The following is a 24,665-nucleotide window of genomic DNA, read 5'->3' on the forward strand; positions in this document are numbered from 1 at the left end:
CTCCTTAATATGAAACCCAAAAGAATTCAACTTTAAATCTGAGAAGCTGTAACTGAACTTTTTCATCTTTGTTTGGAAAATGAACAAAAAACAACTATTCAAACATCTACATATATGTTTATTAATTTTCTGTCGATCGACTAATTGATTAATCAACTAATCATAGCAGCTCTAGAGAACTTTCTGAAACAATATTGATCAAGCTTTGCAATTCTTTGGATTGAACCTAATGACAAGCTCAGGCTAATGCAGGCAGTAAACAGTCTTTTTAATATAAATAGTTTTTTATTTTACAGCATCGTTCAGCTTGCCCAAAACATAAAGGCCTATTTCATTCTAGATTTGACAGTGTTAAACATTGTGGCACCTTTTTATATTTTACATTGGTTAAAATCATCGAACAACTTCCACTATAATAGACTAAAACCATTTGGAAATACAATACAATTGCACTATGTACTGTATATTCTTATACTTTGAAATAATTTGCATTCTTATTGATAACAAACTAAGAAAATGAATCTCAAGTAAACTACTTAAATTCATAATGTAAGTTTTAAGCAAAATTGAAACATGTAATCTCATTACAAGAAGCAACTAATCAATGGTTACTTTTACAACTGAATATTTTCAAGAGGATACAGTCGACTCAAGTTAGCTTAAAAGTTACCCAAAACCAAACACACTGCTCCTTGACAAGTATCTGAGGACAGTTTCAAAATGTATAAACTCTTTTTTTCCTGTTGACATTCTAAATATATATTTATATATATAAACATTTATCAGTATTACAAACATACCACCTGTGTGAAAAACAAGAGATGGCTTAACAGTATTACAAACTTTGAGAACTTGTACAAGAACTGTGTTTTCCATTACAATGACACAGCAAACTCAGAAAACATGAGAAATATCAACACAGCAGCATGGAAAGCAAAAGTAGGTCTCTTATAACGTCCCATGCTCAGAAAACGTCCTCAGAATTATGATCAGGTGTAAACTGAATAAACAACATTGCCATCATCTACAATCAGGCTAACCTGTATCAGCTACATTGTAAAACTTGAAAGCAGGGATGTATGTTGATAACAACTTTGATTGGCACATTAAATCCATATCACATATCACACAGCGCAAGTCTTCAGCAAAGTCTCAGTTCAGTAGCAATATTTTGTTGTGGTATTAAGCACACCTTGCAACACATAAAAGTAATATTCAACCAACTTACTGCACTTTTCATGTTAGTTTATCTGTTTGTTATATATTTTAATTGCAATGAGGTCTGGTGTGAGAGAGATGAGGTGAGATTTATTTATTTTTATTTATTTATAAGAAAAAAGAAAAAGGAAACTGTTTCTCTTTGATGCAGCTGTGACCGCTACACACCTGTGCAGGCCAGTACATGTCAGAGCTAATCAAAATTGGCATGAAATCCAATTGTGCTATTGCAGTCCTCAGAGATGGCTTCATCTCTGGTTGTGACATAGAGTGCAGTGCTCACATACAACTGGGTTTTTTTTTCTCCTCCATTTCTCTTGTCTAGGCTGCTGATTTGCACTGCCACTATGAAAAACACAGCTACATCCTTCATTATGTTGCTCAGTGTGGCTTAATTCATCAAAATTTGGCATGAGAGCACCGTTCCCAGTTTTACATTTTACAGAGAGGCTATGTGCACTGGCAGCCCTTCAGTAATGTATGCACTGTACGCAACGGATGTTTCCTGCTGGTTTTCTACTTCTATGCATCATTAACTCCTTACTGATAAAAGCAGAGTGATAAATACGAGCAAGCAAAGGAAATAGCAGAAAAGAAATGTAAAACAACTTGTGAAATGGTCAATAATGTTGTGTGCATATGCATGTTTGTGTGCGTGAGTGTGTACCTGTATGTGGAAATGAATGTCTGTGTGATGTACAAGTGTGCTGACAGCAGCCATGCCAGCGCCTGTTTTGCTCTCACAGTGTTGAGGAGCTGTGTGCGAAGTCTCGGAGGATGTCTGAGGTGTAGACTGAGCTCGGTGGGCTACCGAGCATCGACTCAATCATGGGGGAGCCAGTGATAGACTCCCCTGAACACACTGAGTCTCTGAAGGGGGAGGGGGGAGACAGAGCCAGGGAATCCTCCAGAGTTGGCTTGTTCTGAGTTAAATCCTCGCCTTCCCCATCCACCCCCTCCCCTTCCTCCTTGGCATCATAAATGTAGCTGTGTAAGAGGTCCAGTTCCTCATCCTCGAGCCCCTGTTTTTCAAACACCCCCACGTGTGGGACCAAAGGAAGATGAGAGGGTGTTAAGTTCAAAGGCTCGTTGGCAGGGATTTCCTCCCTGGTGTGGTCATTCAGTGCAGGGACATGGGAGCTGTGTGTGTCCACCAACGCTCCCTGCAAGTGCTCTGTGGTGCAGCCCGTAAAGTGAAGGGGTAAATAAGAAGCCGGCTTATCTAAATTAGGCTCCGGGCCTTGCATCTGTCCAGAGCAAGTTGGAGTCCAGAGGGGGCGCTGTGCATCACCCTCGTCGCCCTGTTCCACCCGGTTGTATAGAGGCTTAGCACCAGGTGGTTCTTCACGGAGATGGGGATCTGTGCCAAGGTCGCAGGTGGAGGGCTCACAACTGTGGGGGTCGGGGGTGTTAGTTAGGGGCCTGATGACCGCCGTCTGATTCAAGTTGGCTTCCTGTTTCCTCACATGCACAGACAGTCTGTGCCACACATTCCCCCCCCTCGGAGGGTGTCTTGCACCTGATTCAGACCATGACACAGACTTGCCATTAGAACTATGAACGAGATAGAGACTCAAGTTACTAACCGGGAGGCGGATGAAGTAAAAACAACATCAACACAGCAGCAGCATAACACAGGAGAGCAGCAGCATTTCAACATCTCTGGTGCATGTTAAAATACTTTTGAACCACATGACTTGACATTAACAGCCTTGATAAGGGGTTCACTCATGAGCCCTAAAGAGCATCACATTTATTAACTGTGGCACCTCACAAACATGGTGATTCATAATGTGCTGCAGACAGCATTATGATCTTCTAATTGCTTTAAACATCGAGCTTACGGAATTAGGAGCCATCTAGCTCATTTTGTTCTGTCTAACTATTTGTTTATATTGTTAAAATGGGACGCATGCATTTGCAAAGTATCTCTGCTGGTGCCTGAACTGGCCTGAAGACGACACAGAGTTGAGTGCAGAATGAGCTAGGTCTGGCTCTAATGTGATTAGTTAGGGAGGTGGGGAGGGGAGGGGCATTCATGCTGAGAAAAGTTAAATGTGAGGTTAATTCAGGATAAAACAAAAGCAGCAGGGTGGCAGATCCCCTACTTGGAGGGCTGCAGTGTCAAAAACACGTTTCACCGTTGCCAACACAGGAATGACAGAATCACAGGTGAAAGTAATTTCTTTAATTCATCAGATACATTTAACCTGCCAGATTGTGTTTATTATGAGTTAAAAATTACTAAAAAAACTCAAGCTGAGATTCAACCAAATTAAGAATGGTTACTTACCCTCTTTATTTTTTACTAATTAGTGTCAAGGATAATACAATGACATGTCTAGGTCAAATAAACAGGTCTAAACACAACTTTCCTTTGGACTTCTCCATGGTCTCCTTTGTTGTGGGCTTCTCGTGTTGCACAGTTTACAGTGAGTGACAGATTTCAGTTTTAGTCAAGCTGATCAATTTATGATCATCTGGCTATGAGTGTTAAAATTTGTCCTCTGGTTGTATATAATGTAATAAAATGTGTCAAAAGTGTCAGTTGACAGTGCAGCTCTCCAAGAAAGGATTTGAATGACCCCCATGCCAACATTTGCCAGCCTCTACACTTGCAGACAATATGCTGCCCAGTTTACAAAGTTAAAGGGTTAGAAGATTAGAAAAGGCTGCATAGCACAGGTGAGAGACAACACGTAAACATATTAGGAACACTCTCATACTCCCCACTGCTTACTTTAGACAACTGTCCATGTATCACTGCTGTGAATCTCAAAAAAGTTATATACAAATCTTATATCTAACTTAGATGTGTGAAATCTACACTTAAAGAATGGTTGACACCTTAGCATGGCCCATTATCTTTAAACCAATTAAAGAAGAACATCCTGTCTTGAGTCTTCAATAAAATTTAGCTTAATTTCATTAATATCATATTGTTCTCATGGGTGGGGGAAAGATGCCACATATCTAAATCAATGATTCAACATTTGCTTAATTTAGCATAGACTGGGGCACTGGAAAATTAAAATTGGAACATTAACATCAAGCATAAACACTCAAATATTGTTATGATATATCAAAAAGAAGCAGCTACATGTTACTTGCAAATATGTGATGGTATTCAAAAAATGCCAAACGTTTATCTTTGGACAGCCGCTGCACCATTTGAGTGTTTAGGCATCTCATAACTTTGTCTCTAGCCAGTTACTTCAGGAAACAACACAGAATCTGGCAAAAATTAACAACATAAAAAGTCACTCACTTGATATTGCCAGATCCAGGCTTCTTCCGTCGGAACATACTGAGGAAACTGTTGCTCCCGCAGGGAGCTGCAGACTTTCCATCTCCAACGTGCATTCGCACCACATCAGATGTGGTGAAGGCGCTTCGGACATTCCTCTCTGGTTTTGCAATAATAATGTACATCTTAGGTGTGAACATGCACCCCAGTGCCACTGTTACACTGAGGCTGACAGAGAAAGATGTGGTTATGATCTTGTAGTTGGAGCCAAAGTAGATGGGCACAAAGGCCAACCAGATGATGCAGGTAGTGTACATTGTAAAGGCAATATATTTAGCCTCATTAAAATTGGCTGGGACGTTCCTTGTCTTGAAGGCATAATAGGTACAGCTCAAGATTAGCAGGCCGTTATAACCCAGTGGCGCCACCATGCCTACGTTGCTGGTATTACAGATGAGGAACACCTCACTTATGCTCGGATACGACTTGACGGGCATTGGGGGCTCCAGAATGATGAGTGTGATCTCCAGAGTTAGCTGTACACTGATTAACATAAAGGCGATGACCACCTGGGCCCAGGCGCTCATGAATCGGGGCTTCTTGGTACAGATTTTCTTCTTGCTGCCTGCCAGAATACGGGCAATGCGGTTAGTTTTGGTCACCAGAGCGGAGTAGCACATGGCAGATGACAGGCCCACCAGGAGCCTCTGCAGGTAGCAGGAGGCCACTGTGGGACGGGCGATTAAAGTGAATGGACATATGTAGCCCAGGAAGATGCCTGCCAAGATGATATAACAGAGCTCCCGGCTGGAGGACTTCACCACAGGGGTATCACGGTATTGGATGAAGACAAAGGTGACAAAGGAGGTGATCATGATGCCCACGCAGGAAAAAGCCACTGCGACTATGGATTCCACATCCGCCCAGTCAAGATACTTCAGAGGCAGGGGCTGGCAGACTGAGGAGAGCAAAAGAGATGTCAGATTAATCTTTAGTTGGCAATGTAGAGCTTTTTTGTGAATAAATAGGTGTATTAGAAAAGAGAAAAGAATCAATGAGCTGAGAGGAGAGATGTGGGAGAAAGAAGAGATTTGGAGCACAGATTTGGAGACACTAGGGAAGTCAGGTGTACAGCAGCAATCACAGTATTCCAAAAATTGTTTGGGAACTCATTTGCATGTGTCATCATACACATCTCAAAGCTCCAGTTCTGTCAGATTTCTCTTTCATTTTCATGCTATGCCAAATGTGTGTCTCAGACATGTGAGTATGTGTGTCAACTCTGTCATAGTGCACCCGTTGTCTATTTGTCATTGAACATGCAGAGGAAGTTTGTCGAGCTTAATACTAGAAAACTGACATTCCTAGACTTCCCCAGCTTAACACTCCATAAATTACATGCTGCTGCTAATAGCATTACACTACCATCACATGCAAGGCTATGCATGGAGAAAGCTACTTCTGGTCTGCCTGCTAACTCCCAATATGCCAAATCATGAGAAATTGTAAATCTTAAAATAACCTATGACTTGTTGCCTCAGGAAGCGTGGATATTTTCAAATCAAGGTGTAAACCAGTTGTCATGCTAAAGTATTCTTTAAAAGCACTTCTACAAAAGCACACAGAGGCACAGTTGAGTGACAGAAAACTGTTGCCTATTTTCTTTTGACCACCCACCAAGCTTAACTGAGGTATCAGCTTCACTGCATGCAAATGTACAAGGGTGGCAAAGATGAAATGCACTTATCTGTATCCGTTTTTACACAATCCTCAAATCCTGTATTCCTCTAAAACCTATACTGTCATATCTAAGCTCTGAGAAGACCTTTGAATAATTCAAAAACAAAGCTCACCCCTCCGCTGTGCCGCTTTTTCTGATGAAAGTCACATTAGACAATATATGAAAGTGTCATCGTCAAATTATGTAAGAAAAATATTTTTAAATTCTGCCCTGAATGAGAAATGAGTGAACATATGGACAGTTCAGCTTCACTCTATGAATAGGATACCAACTCTCTCTATTAGTATTCTCCTGATAGGGACATGTAATAAGAGTGAAGGGAGAACGTCTTCCTCGACAGAATGCTGAAATGTATCCCCAAGCCTCTCATGGCAGTAATAGGATTTTACACCTGGGAACTGAGAGCTCCTCTCAACTCTATAAATCGCCGTCAAAACAACTAATGGGTCACAACAAGGCAAAGAGGAGGGAGAAGGGAAGCGAGCAATGTCACTTTTTTTTGGGGAGGAGGGGGGGGGGGTTGGAGACTGACAGAGCTATAAGAGAGCAGGGTCATAGGACCTGGATGATGAAAAGTATCAGTGAAAGGAGGTGTCATGGTGTGAAGTACGAACAGGCTTATGGGTGGGGGATGATTTTTTGAGAGAGAGAAACAGGCTGTCCGATATAAAGGGTTTGTGCTGTTTCAGTGGGATAGGTGTTATAAGATATACATATCCTGACAAGGGAGTGGGCACAAAGTTACGTTAACTAAGAGCAAATTCAAGAAAAGGGTTAAATTAAGAGTGTAGGTTGGTTAAGGGGTAACAAATAGGGATTATGGATGAACATTGTTCATTAGAATAAAAACAGATTCAGAGTTTCTGACTTTGTGTTTCTTACCTGCCAGGTCATCATCAGGCCACCATCCCAGCTCACAGGCTTTGCAGGTAAACTCATCCTGGACGTACTCATTGTCCTTGCATGTAGTGCAGATCCAACAGCAGCTCACCTCGCCCTTCCTTATCACCTGCATGCAAAGAGGCCAGACATAAACAGTGAGAGGTCATAGACACACTAGTAACCGGTCACAACACTAATCAAACCATGACGTGCACATGAAGCAACCTTAATAAGTAATCAGCATCAAGACGAGGTTGGTGCTTTTAGTGCTAGGGATAGGGAGCTTTTTTTTTCTTGGCCTCAAACTTACTGTTTATAAAGCAACAAGGCCAGCTGCTTTTACATTCTGCTCCCAGAGAAGCTGTTACCAGCACTGTGATATGTAAAACAGGGTGTTAAGTGGGGCAAGAAACAAAAGCAGATAGAGAGGGGAAGCGTGAGCAGCCATGAGAGAGGATGCACCCTCCCTCAGGGCGACTTAGTGTACAGCTAGACTTAAAACAATCAGCCCTGGATGAAGCAAATCAGGGCACTTCTTCAAACTGGGCTCAATAACAGTGTTTACTATTTAGAAACTGGCCTCTCTTCTCAGCCAGGTAGGGTGAAAACCACAGAGATTCATTTGTACACCTTGTGCAAATTCAAAAATTGTGTTTGATCTAATATAGATCAATTAGTATTTTGTTTTCTCATAAGAACATTTCTCAATAATGTTTAATCAGACTGAACGAACATGTGACTACTTTCCTTTGCCATACTTTATTTCGAATTAACGAAGCAGGATGCCAAAACAATTAAAAAAGGAGGACATAGAAAGAGACACATCCTAAATGTTTGCTGGCCATCTTAGGAGATGGTGGGCGATTGCCAAAGAGAAGAAATGGGAAGGGTTGAGATTCATTGCAAGTATAGCAAATCACATCAAAGCGGTGACATAGTTACCAGTAAAAAAGTCATGTGAGAGCACAGGGGAAATACCATCTCTGTCTTAACTGATTGCGCTCTTATTTTTAGCGTGGATCTAGGGATGGCAATGTTAAAGCTGAAATATGTCAACTGTTGGATGGGTTGTCATGGAATTCTGTAGAGACATTCATGTTCCTGGAGGATAAATCCTACGCACTTTGATGACGGTCTGCCTTTATCATCTAGTGGCACCAGCAGTTTGACGTTTCTTTGGTTCAGAGTGACATGTCCCCCTCATATTGAATTGTAATAATGTTATTGTCTTAACCTCTAACATCATCATCAGATCAACTTTTCAGTTTGCCCAACACTTGGTTTTATACCCACAAAACTAATGGCATTCCTGTTGTTCTCAATGGTAGATGTTATCTGCTGTACATGAGCTGTACATCAGTAAATATAGAGAGGTGTTGATGTTAAAATGTAGCTCCTTTTTCCGAAGTACAGCCTCACAGAGAGCTGTCCAAACTTATCTACTTGTTACCATAGAAAATTGGCTACTAAGAGTAGAAGTGGTGTTAAATTAACTCTGCTGGTATTTACTTATAAACACTGGCATGGTGTTGAATTAACAGTCCTAGATAGTTTTTAGATAATTCCTCTCTGCTACAAAGCAAAATATCAACTGTTAATGACTATTGATTTTTCAGACTTCAGGTTTTCTTCAGACTGAATGAATATTGGCAAAGTTAATTTAACACTTAAGTATTTACTCTAAGGAAGATTTGGTCCCTACCTTGATTTGTCCTTTGGAGCAGGCCTCACTGCAGACTGAGCGGACCATTTCGCTGCTGTTCATCAACAGCTTTTCGTCATCGATGTTCAAGATTCCCTCATGCCAGGAGCCCACATTTATGTAGTCATAGCGACTATCCCCCACGCTCTGTAGATTCATGATGTCATACCTGGTTAGACAGAGGAAGAGATGGACTACTATAATGAGTGGGAATTAATTTATTAAGTCGGAAAGGAACAAAAATAATAAGACCAGATGTGGAACAGAGTAGAACAGGGAGGAATTAAAGATCACAGACGGAGAAAGAGTGGGGAAAAGAAAGATACAGAAGGATGGTAGAAGAAGAGAGTGACAGGTAATTTAATGATAACGATTTCTCAGCTTAGCAGACCTCTTTTCTTATCCAAACTCACTTAAACAGCTTATAACCCTGTTAGTGTGACATCAAGAGCTCATGCCAGTGCACACTGCGGCCTCATTTTTATACTGAACCATGATGTACTCCACCTAACCTCTAACTGACGAAGGAATGACACGGCTGTGTTTTCTGACTGTCAGATGCTGTCTGTTGGACTGAAGTGAGATGAAAGTGGCTGCCACAGCACACAATCAACTGAATCTGTTCCAGTCCAAACTAATTACATCCCTCTGTGTTCAAGATTTGTGTACACATGTGTGCATGTGTACGCATGCTGATGAATGTGAGAGAAAATAAATTCACAGATTTTAACCAGGTTGATGATATAAAATCTTCCATTACCATTTTCCTGCCTTCCTACATTCTAAATGCCTTAGTCCTCCCCCTCTTCTTACCTTCCTGGGGTGTCTCCGTTTTCATCAAAATAAATATCCTCCCCTGAGACTCCTCCGAAGGATGTCTTGAGCAAGTAATCCAGCAGCTTGCTTCCATCGATAGGGTCCATGGCCCCACAGAGTCCTGTCTGTCCCGGGCACATTTCCTTGTGCATATCATGGAGGCCGTGGGCCATGGCATAGACGGCATTGATGACAAAGCCCATCTTACTATCCTGAACATAGTTTTCATGCAGACTCTCATTTCCTGTTAGAGGAGAAAAGAGGAGGACATCAAAATAATGATAGAACAATTGCAGAAAGCTTTCTTGTTTGTCTGGTGTTTTTGTGCTGTATTCAAAGTGCAGTCACACTGTGGGAATAAAAGCATAATAAATATTGTGCTGCAAAAAAACCCTGGTGTTTTCCACAATTCATGATGAAATTTGAACTGAACGTGGAGAATTTATTTCAAAACTGAATCCTCTTTTGCAGCAAAATATATTAGCATACAAGGAACAACACGATGTCCAAAGGCGCAATAGGAAACAGATGTGCAGAACCACTGTTAGGGGAAAGACTGGATGCCAAGTTGTATAAAAAATATTTCCCTATCGGGCATCTGTAGTTAAGTTCCCACAATCAGATGTTTTTAAGGATGAGAATTTTAAATAAAAGATGGAAATGCTGGGTTTTCTTTCCATTCTTGCATGAAGATATTTCTTCCAATGTTTAGAAATTAATTTACATTTTGCCTCTTTACACAGTGAATTTAAAATACTGATTATTTCCTGTCTTTGAAATAAGCATGCACAAACTGTAGACAACAAAGTGTGTGATCTATCTCAATACATTTTTTTCAAGTACTTAAGGGGTTTTGGGTGAACAGTGTGTGCAAGGTGAGCCATTCCTTTGTGCAGTTTTTCAATGTGTAAGGCCATTTTCTTTTTATTCCTCATACAGTGCTCCACATTGGAGTTTGACTGATGCAACACCACCAACCAAGATCTGAGACTGCCAAGCCCCCCCCCCCCTCTTTCTCATTGGACAAAATCGCAGTTTCAAGGTAAGTCATTACAGAGAAAGTTGTGTTTAACAAAGCATCAGTCAAACTCTGCCTGGCTTGGAGGAGTCAAAAGCTTACAGAGTGCAGGTGCAATTCCGATGAAAGCCATCACCATAGCAGTGGCTAGAAAAATGCACTTACCACCTTGAAGGTCTTTGGGATAAAAGTATGTAAAAGTGTGATACAAAACGATAAGAGAAAGTAGAAAAGCAACTATGACTATGCTGCCATTGTAAGCATACCTTCAGTACAAAAAACTAAATGATCTTTTTTATTATTATTTATGTGATAGCATGCTGAACAACACATTTTGATTGCAGTATTCATTTGATTCGTTTTAATTTTTTTAATTTTTTTGATTGGATATGTTGTTGAGTAAATTGAATCATGATTTAAATGCTATTAACAAGTCAAGAACACAATTTACCGTGATCACCTTTTGTGAGCAAAGGAAGAGAATATTCAGGAAGAAAAACAGAGGGAAAAAATACACAGTTTTTGTTATTATTCATGAGTTGCGCACTCTGGTCAAATTTAACCCTCTTCTCTCACTGACAGCTTTAAGAAAGAACCTGAGATGTCTGAATATACATGGAAAATAAAAGTGTTTGCCTAGTCATTAATGCAACAAAAATTCCCTTCTATAAAAACAAACAAACATTCATTTCTCTTTTTCCACCCACCAGAGCAGACTTTTTTGTAGTTCTTGTTTTCCTGTGGATGGCCGGGTAGGCGGCACTGGAAGCGGTACTGCCAGAACTCAGCGAACCATGGGTTCCTGGTGTTGGTGTCCAGACTCAGCTTCAGGTAATAGTCATCGAATGATTTGACCACCTCAGACTGCAGCTTCATGGTGATTCCTCCCTCTGCTTCCTGCTCATAGCCCTCCACAACCTCATAACGATCTGCCCATCCATCACTACAGGAGCGAGAGAGAAAGAAGAAGATAGAAACATCACAGTGGGAACAGTAAAAGATGTTAAAAATATTTGAGTGAGAATAAAGTAATGTCATAATTTAGTCAGAGGCATTGGCAGACTTATACTAGTCAGTACTTCACTGTAACAACATGCACATAAAACTTTCCACAACATCAACAGCATCGAAACCTATAGTAATTTAATTTCACACAACATAAAGAACACAGGTTCCAGTAATGCAGCTTTATGAAAAGAATAGATTCTGCCCTGTCATTCATGATTTTCATGAATGACAGGGCACTAAATGTTCAAACTGAACTGACTATACTGAGTCACCATTGCCACTTAACAAATCAGTAGCTTTTAGCAGCTGAGCTCCTGTCACAGGTGGCTGAAAGCACCACTGGCAGCTCAGTAGTGATATAGAGTTACACCCTAGTTTAAAAGCTTACTAAAAGTCCATGAAAGCCTAACAAGTCTAGTAAAGTCAGTTCTTGTATAGGCCTATCCTGAATATACAGCCTAGAAAAAAAGTAAAGTACATCTACATAGTAAGTGACTATGAGTCTTTGAACTGATCAACATGATTAAAATCAGCAAAATGGTTTATAATTACCACCTCTGAAGGGGTGGTTTGATTATAGAGGACATACAACATGAAAACAGAAGCACACATAAAAAAACATTTGGTTATACAGAGAAGTAAGCATAAACAGCAGTAAAATGAAGTAAAAGAAAATAAGTGAAGTAGAGAAGCTGTGGACTAATTATCATGTTTTGTATGTGATTAGATGGAAACTAATAGGCAAGTTTCCAACAAACAAAAGCAAAGCATGACAAAAGAAAGCCAAAGCACAAGCCAAAACTTGAGGTCATGTGTCTTGTTTTCATTTAAGTGTTGAGATTCGACTACAAGTAGGTAGACTTGTATTATGTTAAATTACTGTGGAAACACTGCCTGGAGGCTTATCTCAAGTCCACTACAGCAATCCTCAATTTAAGAGGATGGAAATCTCAACAATAGCGCCTGAACCGTAATTGTAGGCTTTACACAGTCCCTTCAGCTTGCTTGTTTGTTTGTCTGTGTAACCCTCTGTGCGAGAGTTTCTACCCTACCAAGTTAATTTGGACAATGCAGCTGGCCAGCGGGCTCCGAGAGGAATGGAAAATTGAATGGAAAACACCAGCAAAGGGGACACAAAAACAAATTAACAGATAAACAGCTGCGCTCCGAGCTCTGCTCTGCCTCCGAGTTTGTGCCAGTGTGGTTTCTTTCGGACTAAATTTTGCTCTCTGTGTCTCTTTATTTTCCATACGGGCTCTGGGCTACTGCCTTGAAATACCTGCTGCTATTGACAGCTACACAGCAATTAGGTTTGACTCACCATGGAACCAATTACCCCACACACGGAATGTTCGGAGTGATGGATAAGGAAATCTGTGTGTGTATGCAGGTCAAAGTCTCTGACCTTTTTGTCCACAATTACCGTCCGTCAAGAAAAGGGAGACATTCAACTATTCAATGTGAGAATGTAAGGAGGGCACCATGAACCCAGTGTGATTACCTTCCTCAAGCTCAAAGCCATATGGATTCCTACAGTTTGGGCTGCAGGAGACAGGTATGAAAGTAGAGCGCATGCCATCCGGCAGTTAAGGCTGTCTCCTGCTGACCCTGATGTCCGCCCCACTGGTTCTGTTATCTTCCTACAGTACAGGCAATCACATTTCTAAAGGTAAGTGAACTGCTTATTCTGCTTCAAAAATATACGGTAGTACACTTACTGACCAGTATCAAAGACCATATACATAGTGAGTGGTGGAAATTTGAAGAGCAACGCTGGCAGTATTATACAGTTTTCCTATTTCCTATTCCTATGCCATGCATATAATAATAATAATAATAATAATAATAATAATAATAATAATAATAATAATAATAATAATAATAATAATAATAATAATAATAATAATAATAATAACTAGTGATAGTTGATAGTCAGCTGCAATACAACACTCCATTCACAAACTGATTTCTGATTAGAAAAGGCATTTTCCAGTCCATGCATATGTAATGCAATAATGTGTTCAAAATGACTGAAGTAAGCATGTTGAGCAAGGTAGATTAATATATAATATCAGTATCTATAAAATTATACACAGTATACACCCACTGTATGCACACAACTTCTGCTAAAGACTTAAAAGATTCTTGGGTAACAAAGATAGGACAAAATTACACCAGTAATGTAATCTCTAAGATCACAAGTCTTTTTTGTAGGGGGGTAATGATATCTGCCTGTGTGGTGTATTTTTGCTGTATATTTAGAAAGATCAATTCAACTGACTCATTCTTTTCACTCTCTTAATTGAGTTTAGAGTCAGAGACACGTGAATATCATCGGCCCTGTCACATTTCCTTAATTAAGTCCAAGTAAATACCATCTCTGTGACTTCCTCTGTCTGTACACACACACACACGCACACACGCACACACACACACACACACACACACACACACACACACACACACACACACACACACACACATACACCGTCTTACCTGACATGGTAACTAAATTTGTGGTTTATTCAATACAATGAAAACGTATAAAATGTTAAACGTATTTGCTCCAACAGAATAATGGAAAACAGATTGGTTTTTAGATTAAAAAAGATAGAGAGAGAAAAAGAAGTGCTGTTCAACACTGCGTTTGAATAATACACGAGGCATTGAAGAAATGCTTGACTGTTCCTCACAGTGGAGTTTGTGATGAAGTAAAATGACATTCCCTCTTCTCGCTCTCGTCTCTCAGGATTGTGCTGCCTGGCAGAACTCCAAACAGCTTATCAAAACAGTAGGGATGCCTAATGGGACAAAATCTGATTTAATGTCACCTCAATGTTCCGCAGCTTCACACTGCATATTGGAAGACCTATTATTACATAACCTTAGTCAGATACAGTCAACGATGTTCAAGTATGTTATTAGTTTTTCAGATGTTGGACTGGAGACAGATAAGGCAGCGGGTGCCAGGTATAAAACAGCATGTACCTGAGATGAGATCTAAGCATAATCCATAACATAAAACTTCTTAAGTAAAACAGGACATACTGTTATAGTGTTGGATATGTATGTAAAATCTAGTCAAAGTTCCAAAACTTGAGGTAAATATGCATAAAATATTCTCTGAAAGTCAGTAGTTCAGGTTTTAGCCTCTTCTGAATGCTTCATTTGTAATGTTACCTCTACTTCCATGGAAAAAATTCCAAAATATGGAAAAGTGTTGCATATCAGTATATTTGTGTACTTATGGTAAATCTAATGAGTCCTCCTAGCTTAAAAATCAAAGTAGGTTGTTTGTCATTACCCACTTACCCAGGCTTTGTCTTGTAGACATTCATACTACTGATATGCAACAGTAAATACTCAACATTCCACCCTGATAACAGTTTTTTTCAGTGCAATGAGGAAACATCGTTCATGAACATTAATGAACATGCTAAATGTTTTTTGTATTTGTGTTGTTTTCCCAACAATATAACTTGTAATACTACTCAGCTCCTAGCAACTAAAGCATGATTAATAATTTGTCCTAACATATGAGAATTTCATCACTTGGCACTTTCCAAAATGTGATGTTTACTAAAACAGTTCATATGACTGATTTTTTAAATTTTGACATTTTGAATGTAGGTAGGAGATTGGATGCAAACCATAGTCCTCGTCCTCCTGTCTGAGAAGTTTTTTGAGAGAATGACATCACACACATCTTTCACCTTTGCTTCAGTGCGTGGACAGTCACTAGTCACACAACCACAACAGGTTGTTTCTCAGGAAAAAGTAATCATAGATCGTTTGAGGATAGAAACAAACTGATGCTGCTCTTTCTGGTGAGGCATCGCTGGTCTCGCTAAATCCCACAAATCTCAAAGTTGATCCAGGTCAAAAAAAACTTTAAGACACACTGGGAAATAAATTATCCCAGGGTGACATAAGAGTCAGACCTTCAACCTGTGAACGATCCTCAATTGAAGACACAATTAAACAACACATTTATCTGCATTATCTATTTATTTCTGCAAGTAAGGTCTATCCATTTGATGCCATATGGGCCATGTATATTTTGATGATGTATTGAGACTTGTTGATGTGTAGCATTGTTTAGAGGAGCACAGCACGTCAACAGCTGGATAATTTATAGAGTCGTATACAACACTGAGTAGACTGAGAGCCCCCCTCCTCTCCCAGATGATCTAGTTCCAGTTTGATAGCACATTTGTATATTTATGAAGCCATGAATTAATTGGCAGGGCAGAGATTTAATCACATGCACTGTTTCCCCTGGAGGAGGAATGGGAAGAGTTACTTTAAAAAGAGGAAGGGGAGGAAAGGGGAGTCAAGAGTCTCCTAATTGCTCTATGCGTGTGTTGAAATAAAACTTCAGGTAGTTAATGAAAAAACTTTTAATCTGTCTGTCATTCACAGACCACTAGAATGTCAGCTGGTGTAATTATGAGAAGTACATTATTCCAAAAAGTGAATTCAATCAGTCTTTCATTGTGAAGTAAAACACACACAGTTATTTTGACTCTACCATAACTTCTTGTATTTCTTTCCCTTTGTTGTTTTCACTGCCCGCCTACCTCTTTCTTATTAGAAGTATTATATCTGTGACCAGTACTTCAGTATTAGCTGAAAGATTAACTTAAATATCATAATAAATATATATTGTATTATTATTACTGATGCATTAATGTGCAGGCAGCACTTTATTTTTTTTGTGCTACTAACATTTATCTGACTCTCAAATTATTTTATTAGCTTCAAAAAATAGATGTATCGTACATTTTCATTTCTGGATAATGACGATTACTTGAAAAGTAATATTTAATGTGACTAATGGCATTAAAGATTTATGGAGGACTACAGAATTTAGGTTTGCCTATACTTCTAGTCAATGAAATGTCTCAAGTTTGTGATGTAACTGGCTGCAACTGTAGTGTTTACAACAACCTAATAACCAATAAATAAAACAGGTGAAAATTGATAAACTCTAACTACAAATATTTGCTCAGGTTTTTCTCAAACTATGTCATTACCCTATCTGATTTCATGGGAGTCAAGGGTCAAAACCCAGCAGTTTACAAAGGCATCACAAGCAATAAATAGCAGCCTCTTTCCTCATTAAGGAGAGTGGACCACAACCAAACTATGACACCAACTGGATCACGAGGAATCCTCTCTTAAACAGTGGGTGGGGGTTGTTACTTACACTTCATGTCTTGTTGGGTCATTTCATCACATTTTAAAACGTTTTAATGGGAAAAGTAACAAGTGATTACCACTGTCAAATAAATGTAGTTAAGCAAGCGTACAATATTTCCCTCAGAAATTTAGTGGAGTGGAGCAGAAATATAAAAAAGCATAAAATGAATATAATGTCATAAAGAACAAGTACCTTGAACTTGTACTAATGTACAGTACATGAGTGAATCTAGTCACCTTTTCTCCAGCTCTGCTCTCTTTAACTTCACACAACAGCTCTTAGTTTGGCGCTGTTCCTACAAGATTCTTTATTCTTTATTATCTTAAATTATTACAGCTCTGGCAGTAAAATAAATAATAAAAGTCATCAGTTGAACACTAATGCTCCATTTCCAAAATGCTCCCTCTGTCTTGTCTCTGCCTTTACCTCTCTCTCCCTCATTCCCCTTCCTCCTTCATATTTCTTATTTCTGTTACTCTTTGGAACTAAAAAAGGAGTAGTGGCAGCTTGTTAGCTACATGGCGGCAGTGGCATGACTCTCTTGAGGTGACACAGAGGGCCCTGGGTGAGCAGGGGAACCTTTAAAAGCCCATCCAGGGTGCTTTTACTTATTCATCATGCCCCAGTTTGAGTTGGGAGATCAGTCTCCTGTACACTGACAGCGAACAATGCTGGGAGGGAATCCTTTTTGCTTTTTACTACCAAGGGGACTCAACTCACTACTAAACCCCATGGCAAAGTCTCTGAATCAAATATTAGCAGCAGCAGTGACTGATGGATGACAAGATCTTACTATCAGTTGGTCAATTTAGTGTAAAACCAATACACACTCCCTCATTTGTTTTTGACCTTTTTGTTGTTCAATATTACAATTACAACTACAAGATCATTTTTCAGTTTCAGTAAGATGAAGGCATGATAAATCCCATTGATCTCCAACTTCTATTCTAGGAGGCAACGAATGTTTTCATTACTGGCAAATCAGTTTATTTTAGTCTATTAAATGGTGAAACATGAGAGGGAGAGGTTCACACCCTGCATTTTGCAAACTGCGAAAAATGCAACGATGCAATGTTTTTTTTTTCTTTTGTCAGACCAATATCCACAAGAACAAAAATCAGGCTATCAGCCCCACCTTCAATTTACCACACATCATCTCCTAAAAACGAACTGTAGGCTTAACAGGACACATATAAATTATAGTACACGTTTTTAGCATTTTTTTCTCCCCATTTTCCAAAAACTTAAGGTGTTTAATGTATAATTATATTTAAAAAAGTAGCAAATCACCATATTTGTGGAGCTGAAACCAGAGAAAACGTCATTTAAAATATAAATAATTAATTGATAATCAATGATGTTAATGATTAATTTCATCCATAATCTATTGTTACAACCTTGACTGATTTGTAGTGTCTTGCATGTTTGTCCTTTAAATTTTGTGTGCCTTCACTCACCATTCTCTTTGTGCACGTATGTAATATAATGTACATTCACTTTGGTCTAACGGAAGCTCTCTGTGCAAGAAAAGCATTTTGGCTACAGCGAGTCATGATGTGACAACTATGTCCACATGCAAAGCCAGTGTGCTATTTTTGATCACTCCAATGTCATTCACCCATCCCCTCGCACAAGGAAACACAAGGCATCAATTGGAAAGAGAGAGATGTCCTTGACAATGTGTGGCTGCTTCCAATTAACATCAGAGGCGTTTTATAAATATTCAGATGCAACTCATTGTGCCTTTGCTCGCTGGAACACAAACAGATGCAATCACAAATCCTGACTCAACTTTAATATACGGTACTTTCCAGAGCTACGTGTGTGTAATGTAAGCAGGGCTCCATTACTGAGTGAACGTTGACAGTGTGTCCTTATCTCATAATTACAATCTTTGTTACTGTTGTTGCTGGGAGGAATTTTTCAGATGTCAGCCATATTTTCAGAGAAGGGACGATTGTGTTTGGAGCCCTGCTGACAGACTGAATGACAGATCTGCAGTGAGACGATCACACCAATTCTGTCATGAGCCCAAACAGAATCTCCATGGTGACTATAGCACAAGCAGCACACAAGCCTTTTATTCCAGTAGTACAGTAAATCCTTCCCTGCTTGCAAAAATGAATTTGGAGACAGATTCCTGCATGATGTACCCCAGTAAAGCCTCACCAAACTTACATGTAGATTGCTTTAGCGCAGAGGGTCAAAAAGACAGAATCATGACCCCACCCACCCCTCAACCACCCTCCACTCTTTGTTTCCCCGCTCTCTCAGTCTTTATATTCATAACTAATGTTACAGTCACTGCTGCGCTCAAATTGGAAGCCTAATAAAAGAATGATGTTTCTGGAAAGTGAGCCAACCAAGAGCATACAGCATATTATGAGTGTGGGGTTCATGCCACATGCATATCTCAAGATAATCCTGAGTAGGGGAAGAGAATAGATGATCTGGAAAAACCTGCCTGTGATTTTAGGCTAAACACAGCCCTGCCGTATGTAAAGCAGGAAAGAAATCATACATACTTCTTTTCTGGTGAACATGTTGAATCTGTTTAAATGTATCTTTAAAACTACAATATCTATCCAGTGATTGAACGGACATAATTTTCTTCTTAGATTGGCTTAATTTTGTTATCTAAACAGTTCTCATAAATCTAAATTTGTTTTATAACATTTGATTAAGGAATATTTTTAAGGATGGATTACATCGAAAGACTAAAATAAAAAATTCAGTCTTAACCTAATGTACATCTATAATTCTGGATGAGAAAGATGCTCATCTATTTTGGCGTTGTTGCCGTTGCTTTCGTCAGAAATAAGGTCTCTTTTCGCTCTGCCCCGCTATTTGCTAAATTACTCGTCAATAGGCAGAATTCCACATCCTCCGCACTCTCCTTCCAGAGATGGGGAGGAGATGAAAGCCTCGGAAATGACAGGAAAAAGGCAGTTAAATGTGTTGCGCCACAACTCCTCTCTCTGGCTCCCTAAACGTTTCATTTATTCAAGCTCAGAGCAAAACCTCAGTCCCCCTTGTTATAGAAAATCAAATAGGACAGCCAAATGCAGAAATGCATGTGACACATACAATATGGGTTCACAGCTTTCCTTGCACCCCAGCGCAGTCTCAAAAGGCACAGTCATACTCTGCCAGTGACTATGTGACTATGTAGTGTCAAGCCATTACAGAGGTAGAACATCCACATTCCTGTCCAACTGTCCATTTTGTCAGGAATAAAAGAAAACAAAAAACAAAAAAACAAGAATCGAGTATTCAAAATGGGATCTAGACCAAGACTGTGTGTGTAAGCTTATGCAAATGCTGTTTAGTAATAACAGCATTCAAGCAGCATTAGAGGGAGAGAGAAAACGAATGCTGCTAATTGCAAGAGAGCAAGCAGGCGGGAAAATGGGTAGGTGGGTTCACTCCATGCTGCCATTCAGAAATTAGGCTTGTGGAGCAGCCAGTGGAGGGGATGATATCGAAAGACGTGTACAGTATATCTAGTTCAAAGCTGCAGAAACTACAGCTTGGCAGAAAGACTTGTATTCCATCACAATAGCTTTATAAAAGTGAGTAGGTGGAAATTAACACTCAAGATACAGAGATTTAATAATCAGTTCAACTGCGAGATCATTTAATGGAGTTTGCCTCAGGGATGCCTTAGTTAATATCAAGACACTGCCAGATATTTTTATGAGTACTATGATTACTGTCAGCTCACAGCTACTAACTATATGTTCACAACTAACAATTAAGAAATCGACTTTTTGAACTTTTAAGACCTAAAACAATTTTGTCTCTGTTGAATTTTTGCCGAAAATCTTTGCATCTTTTGGTTTTTTTTTTAAGTCACTGACAAATATTTCAAATGCATTGATGTCTTTTTCTGTGATGCAGTGAAGTGATCGCTGTAACTGCATGTTTTATTTCAGAATCAACACCCAAATTGTTTTTAAAAGTAAGTTTCTAAAGTATCATAAAGCACCTAACAGCATTTCAAGGGCAAAATAATTTATCGTGGTAAAGAAAAGAGATATCAAACATGACATCATCATCTATAAATGGAGCAGCTATTTTAGCAAAAAGAAACACTGGCCAAAACTCACCTGTAATATTATGTGCAGCCATCTCATGGAGTCATTGTACATATTGCTCTCTGTGGTCAGATAACGTGCATGGAATCTGCGGCCATTTTACAGTGTCATGTGTGCTATATATCCACACACTGTTCCCCCATGATGTTCTGATATTTCAAGATATTAATGCCCCCCAAACACACTGGTAAATAAATTGAGACACTCCAAAGTGAAACAGCTTCCCCTGGCCTCCCTTATGAAGCTTTTTATGAAGTCTTAAAAGACTGCACTGTGAAAATACCTCTTAAAAAGTTTTAAAGATCAATGATACTTTGCAAAGCTTGCAAGAATTTGAGCATGTTTTGTCCATCTCATGCAATACAAGCAGTAACCATTAAAGGTAAGAGGATGATATTACTCAATGCAACAGGTGAACAGGGTGAAAAGACGTAGGCTATCATGTATGTCTGAAATTATAAAAATATGTGAAGGACAAGACTAGAACCAAACTGTGCCATGCTATTACCAGCTACCAGCTAGCTGTGTAATTACCAGGTAGCAGCTAACTTCAGCTGTCTTTGATTAGTAGTGTGCAGTGAATTTATTTGAGCTTTTGTACTGACAACAGCTGCCTGCGGCAACAGTACATGCCACTGATTAGAGGTTAGACCAGACCATTATAGTAATGATGCGGGTCATAAACCCAAAACAATGAGACGAAAGGTGCCACATCGTTTCCAGGAGCTAAAGGGGACTGTAGAGTCAAAAGATAGTTCTCTGTGGGTTCGTCACTATGAGCATCACCTTTCACATTAAATTTGATCATTTGATCAACTGTTGATATGAAAACATGGATTGGTGCAGCTTTAAGGTTAAGTCAAAATCACATACATTGTTGACCTATCCATCCATGCTGACCTCCTCCCTATGAGGTGTTGTGGTGCTAAACACAACATCATATAATCATGAGTCTTTACACATTTGAATATTATTATTTTATGAGACTAAGAAGAAAGATGTCACTCTTAATCTTATCTGAAAACATTCAAATGACAAACTTTGAGAAACTGTTTTCAATAAAAAGTGATGATACTGCTTATCTGTCTTATCTTTCTATCTCTGTCTCTAACTTCATCCATCTTTGTCTCTCTGTTCCTCAGTCTTCTTTTGTTCTCTCCAGGTTACTCTCATGACTTGGGGGTCTAGACCTAAATCTTTGGACTCCACAGCCAAAGAAGGTTCTACTCCTATCTGTTTCCAACCAACCTATTGAAGAATTGACTGACTATCCTAATCTGCCCGCCAACCGGTTTCCAGCTCAGTTATACAACCAATTCTGTTCTCAAAAACTACATCAATACATTTCCTGTGGTTCCTGGTTCATTTTGAGTAGTATGTGTTTCTCATCTAATATTTCAAATGTTTTTATTGTGAAGCAGACAGTATATCACATATACATCCATCTTGGTTTATGCAATGCTTCAATATTTTGTAATACAAGTAACAAAGGTGTCCTACGAATAAGTAAATAAATAAAAAACAATAGATGGGAGAAAAATAAGAAATATACAAAAATAAGTAAATAATACATTTATGAAATAAATAAATAATAACTCCCTCCCTGACCCACCCCGTCCCACCCACCCAGTACTACTCAGGTTGTCCTACATCCTGTTTCAAGAAAGAAATAATCGGTTGCCACATCCTTTTGAAGTCTTCCAACCTACCACTAAGAGAATAACGAATCCTTTCAAGGTGTAATGTATCAGTCAGTGCCGTTAACCATTCTTTGAAAGTAGGTGTCTCCGTTTTTTTCCAGTGGAGGAGAACAAGTTTTTTCCCACAGAGGAGACCATAGGATAAAAGGCGGCGCTGCATATTCTGTAGGTTCCCAGTGTTCCCTGATGTCCCTAGTATAACCAAGAGAGGATCTGGTTGTAATGTAGTCTTGAAGACTTTTGAGAAAAATGAAAACACTGCTGTCCAGAAATGTTCTAGTTTGGGACATAGTGTGTAGCTATGAAGTAGATTTGCCTCCGCTTGGTTACATTTTTCACAGATGGGTGATATTTCTGGGAATATTCTATGTAATTTTACTCTTGAGTAATGCAGCCTATGCAGAATTTTAAACTGGATCAGACAGTGTCTAGCATTTAGGGAGCAAGTGTTTGTTTCTCATCTAATAGAATCACTTTGAAATGTGCTTGAACAAAACAAGGACACAATGTCGTCTTGATTGGAATAAAGTGGATAATGTCTGTCGGGAACGTGTATCTATATTTATTGTGAGTTTATGCATGGAATAAATGTTGTCATGTGTCTGCCTGTATGTGTGCCATCGTAGATAATGGAGGCAACTGATTGGCATCCCAGATGCAGACGTCATGATTGGCATCGCAGTGAGAGAAAGACAAGAGCCCCGCTGGCTGACAATAGCAGAGCAGAGTGGGGGTAAAGTGATGCAGAGTGGAGTCTGCAGGTCAGGGATGAAGTGGGTCGAGCACACTGCCACACCTGGCCCTTGTCTGAAGAGCAGGTTAGCTGAGCAGCAAAAAATAAAACCTCTCAAATTCAAAACCCTCTGCATGTCTACTTATAATTTATGTGGCCACTGCTGTATAGTGTTTTTTCTGCCTCTCTCGTGTTTTATTATCATTTATACATACTGTATGGTGTAAATACCAAAGCAGTGCTTGCTTTTTTTCAGGTACACCATCTCTTCTGTGGTGCATTTGTTTGTCCCCAGAGCAATAAAATGGGCAGATGCACAGGCTCAACTTTTCTCATCCTTAAAGGCGATAACGGTCTCACCACCTCTCAGATCTATCCTTCTCAGAGCAATATCACTTGACTGTGATGAGAAGTGATCCATTTCAGTGTGGTGCTTGCACCGATTGACTTGATTCGGATGCAATAACTCAATACTTCATCTTTTAAAAAATGCATGGAATGGGATAACTGCTGTGCATGATGGTTTTCTGATGGAAAATATCACCTTTAAATGCTTAGGAAAAAAATGGAAATTTGAACACCCACATTTTATGACAACTAGGTGGCTTAATTTGCTGAGGAAGATCACGTGATTTGATCAATAGCTACAGAACAGCCACTGAGTTGACCACTATTTTTATGTCGCACAGCTATGATGCATTTCTTTTGTTTACTTGAAAAATAAGAACTATGTTTCCAGTTCAGATGTAACTTTCTCTGTCTGAAGCACCAGGCAGCAAAGACTTATTTATGTCACCCAAAAAAAAGTGCAAAGAACTTCACTTGCAAATTCTGACCTTCTGTCCACTGTGCCACTTTTGTGCCACATTACCACATACAGCTTTGATAAATTTAGCTTTGTTGTCTCCAGAGCAGTAAAAGCCAATACATTTGCAATATAAAATAGAGACTGAGAGGTGAAAGCGTGAAATAAGAAAACCTTTTGATGAACCAATACCTGTCTGCCAGCTTCACTCAAGCCAACACACACATGGCCTTACATCTGTGTTGGCCCAGACTTCCTCTGTCTCTCTATCTCTTTCGGCCTCTCTCTCTCTCTGTGACCCAGAAGCATTTCCTCCGCCCATGGAGACTTCCACAAAAGCTAAAAAAAGACCCACTTTCACATCTCCTATGGAGGAAATAAAAAAAAGGAGAGATATGGGGAGAAATGTAACCCTAGAGTGTCATGATGGATAATTTAAAAGGCATGTTCTTCATCTGAAAAGAAAGAGTGCCTTCCCCTGCTAAGAACTTAAAT

At 39.4% G+C, this 24,665-nt stretch overlaps 1 protein-coding gene across 1 annotated transcript in view; it reads right to left on the bottom strand.

The window, feature by feature from the left end:
* Positions 1 to 1,958: 1,958 nt before the first annotated feature.
* grm1a (glutamate receptor, metabotropic 1a) overlaps positions 1,959 to 24,665 on the bottom strand; it is a 28,723-nt gene continuing 6,016 nt past the window's right edge. Inside the window, exons 3-8 of the mRNA XM_062437026.1 lie at positions 11,332 to 11,567; positions 9,604 to 9,850; positions 8,791 to 8,959; positions 7,089 to 7,215; positions 4,487 to 5,423; positions 1,959 to 2,772 (exon numbers count right to left, since the gene is read on the bottom strand). Coding sequence (XP_062293010.1) covers positions 1,959 to 2,772; positions 4,487 to 5,423; positions 7,089 to 7,215; positions 8,791 to 8,959; positions 9,604 to 9,850; positions 11,332 to 11,567 — 2,530 coding nt within the window. The remainder of the gene's footprint in view (positions 2,773 to 4,486; positions 5,424 to 7,088; positions 7,216 to 8,790; positions 8,960 to 9,603; positions 9,851 to 11,331; positions 11,568 to 24,665) is intronic.

Source organism: Scomber scombrus, chromosome 17, assembly GCF_963691925.1.
Source record: "Scomber scombrus chromosome 17, fScoSco1.1, whole genome shotgun sequence".
Taxonomy (NCBI): domain Eukaryota; kingdom Metazoa; phylum Chordata; class Actinopteri; order Scombriformes; family Scombridae; genus Scomber; species Scomber scombrus.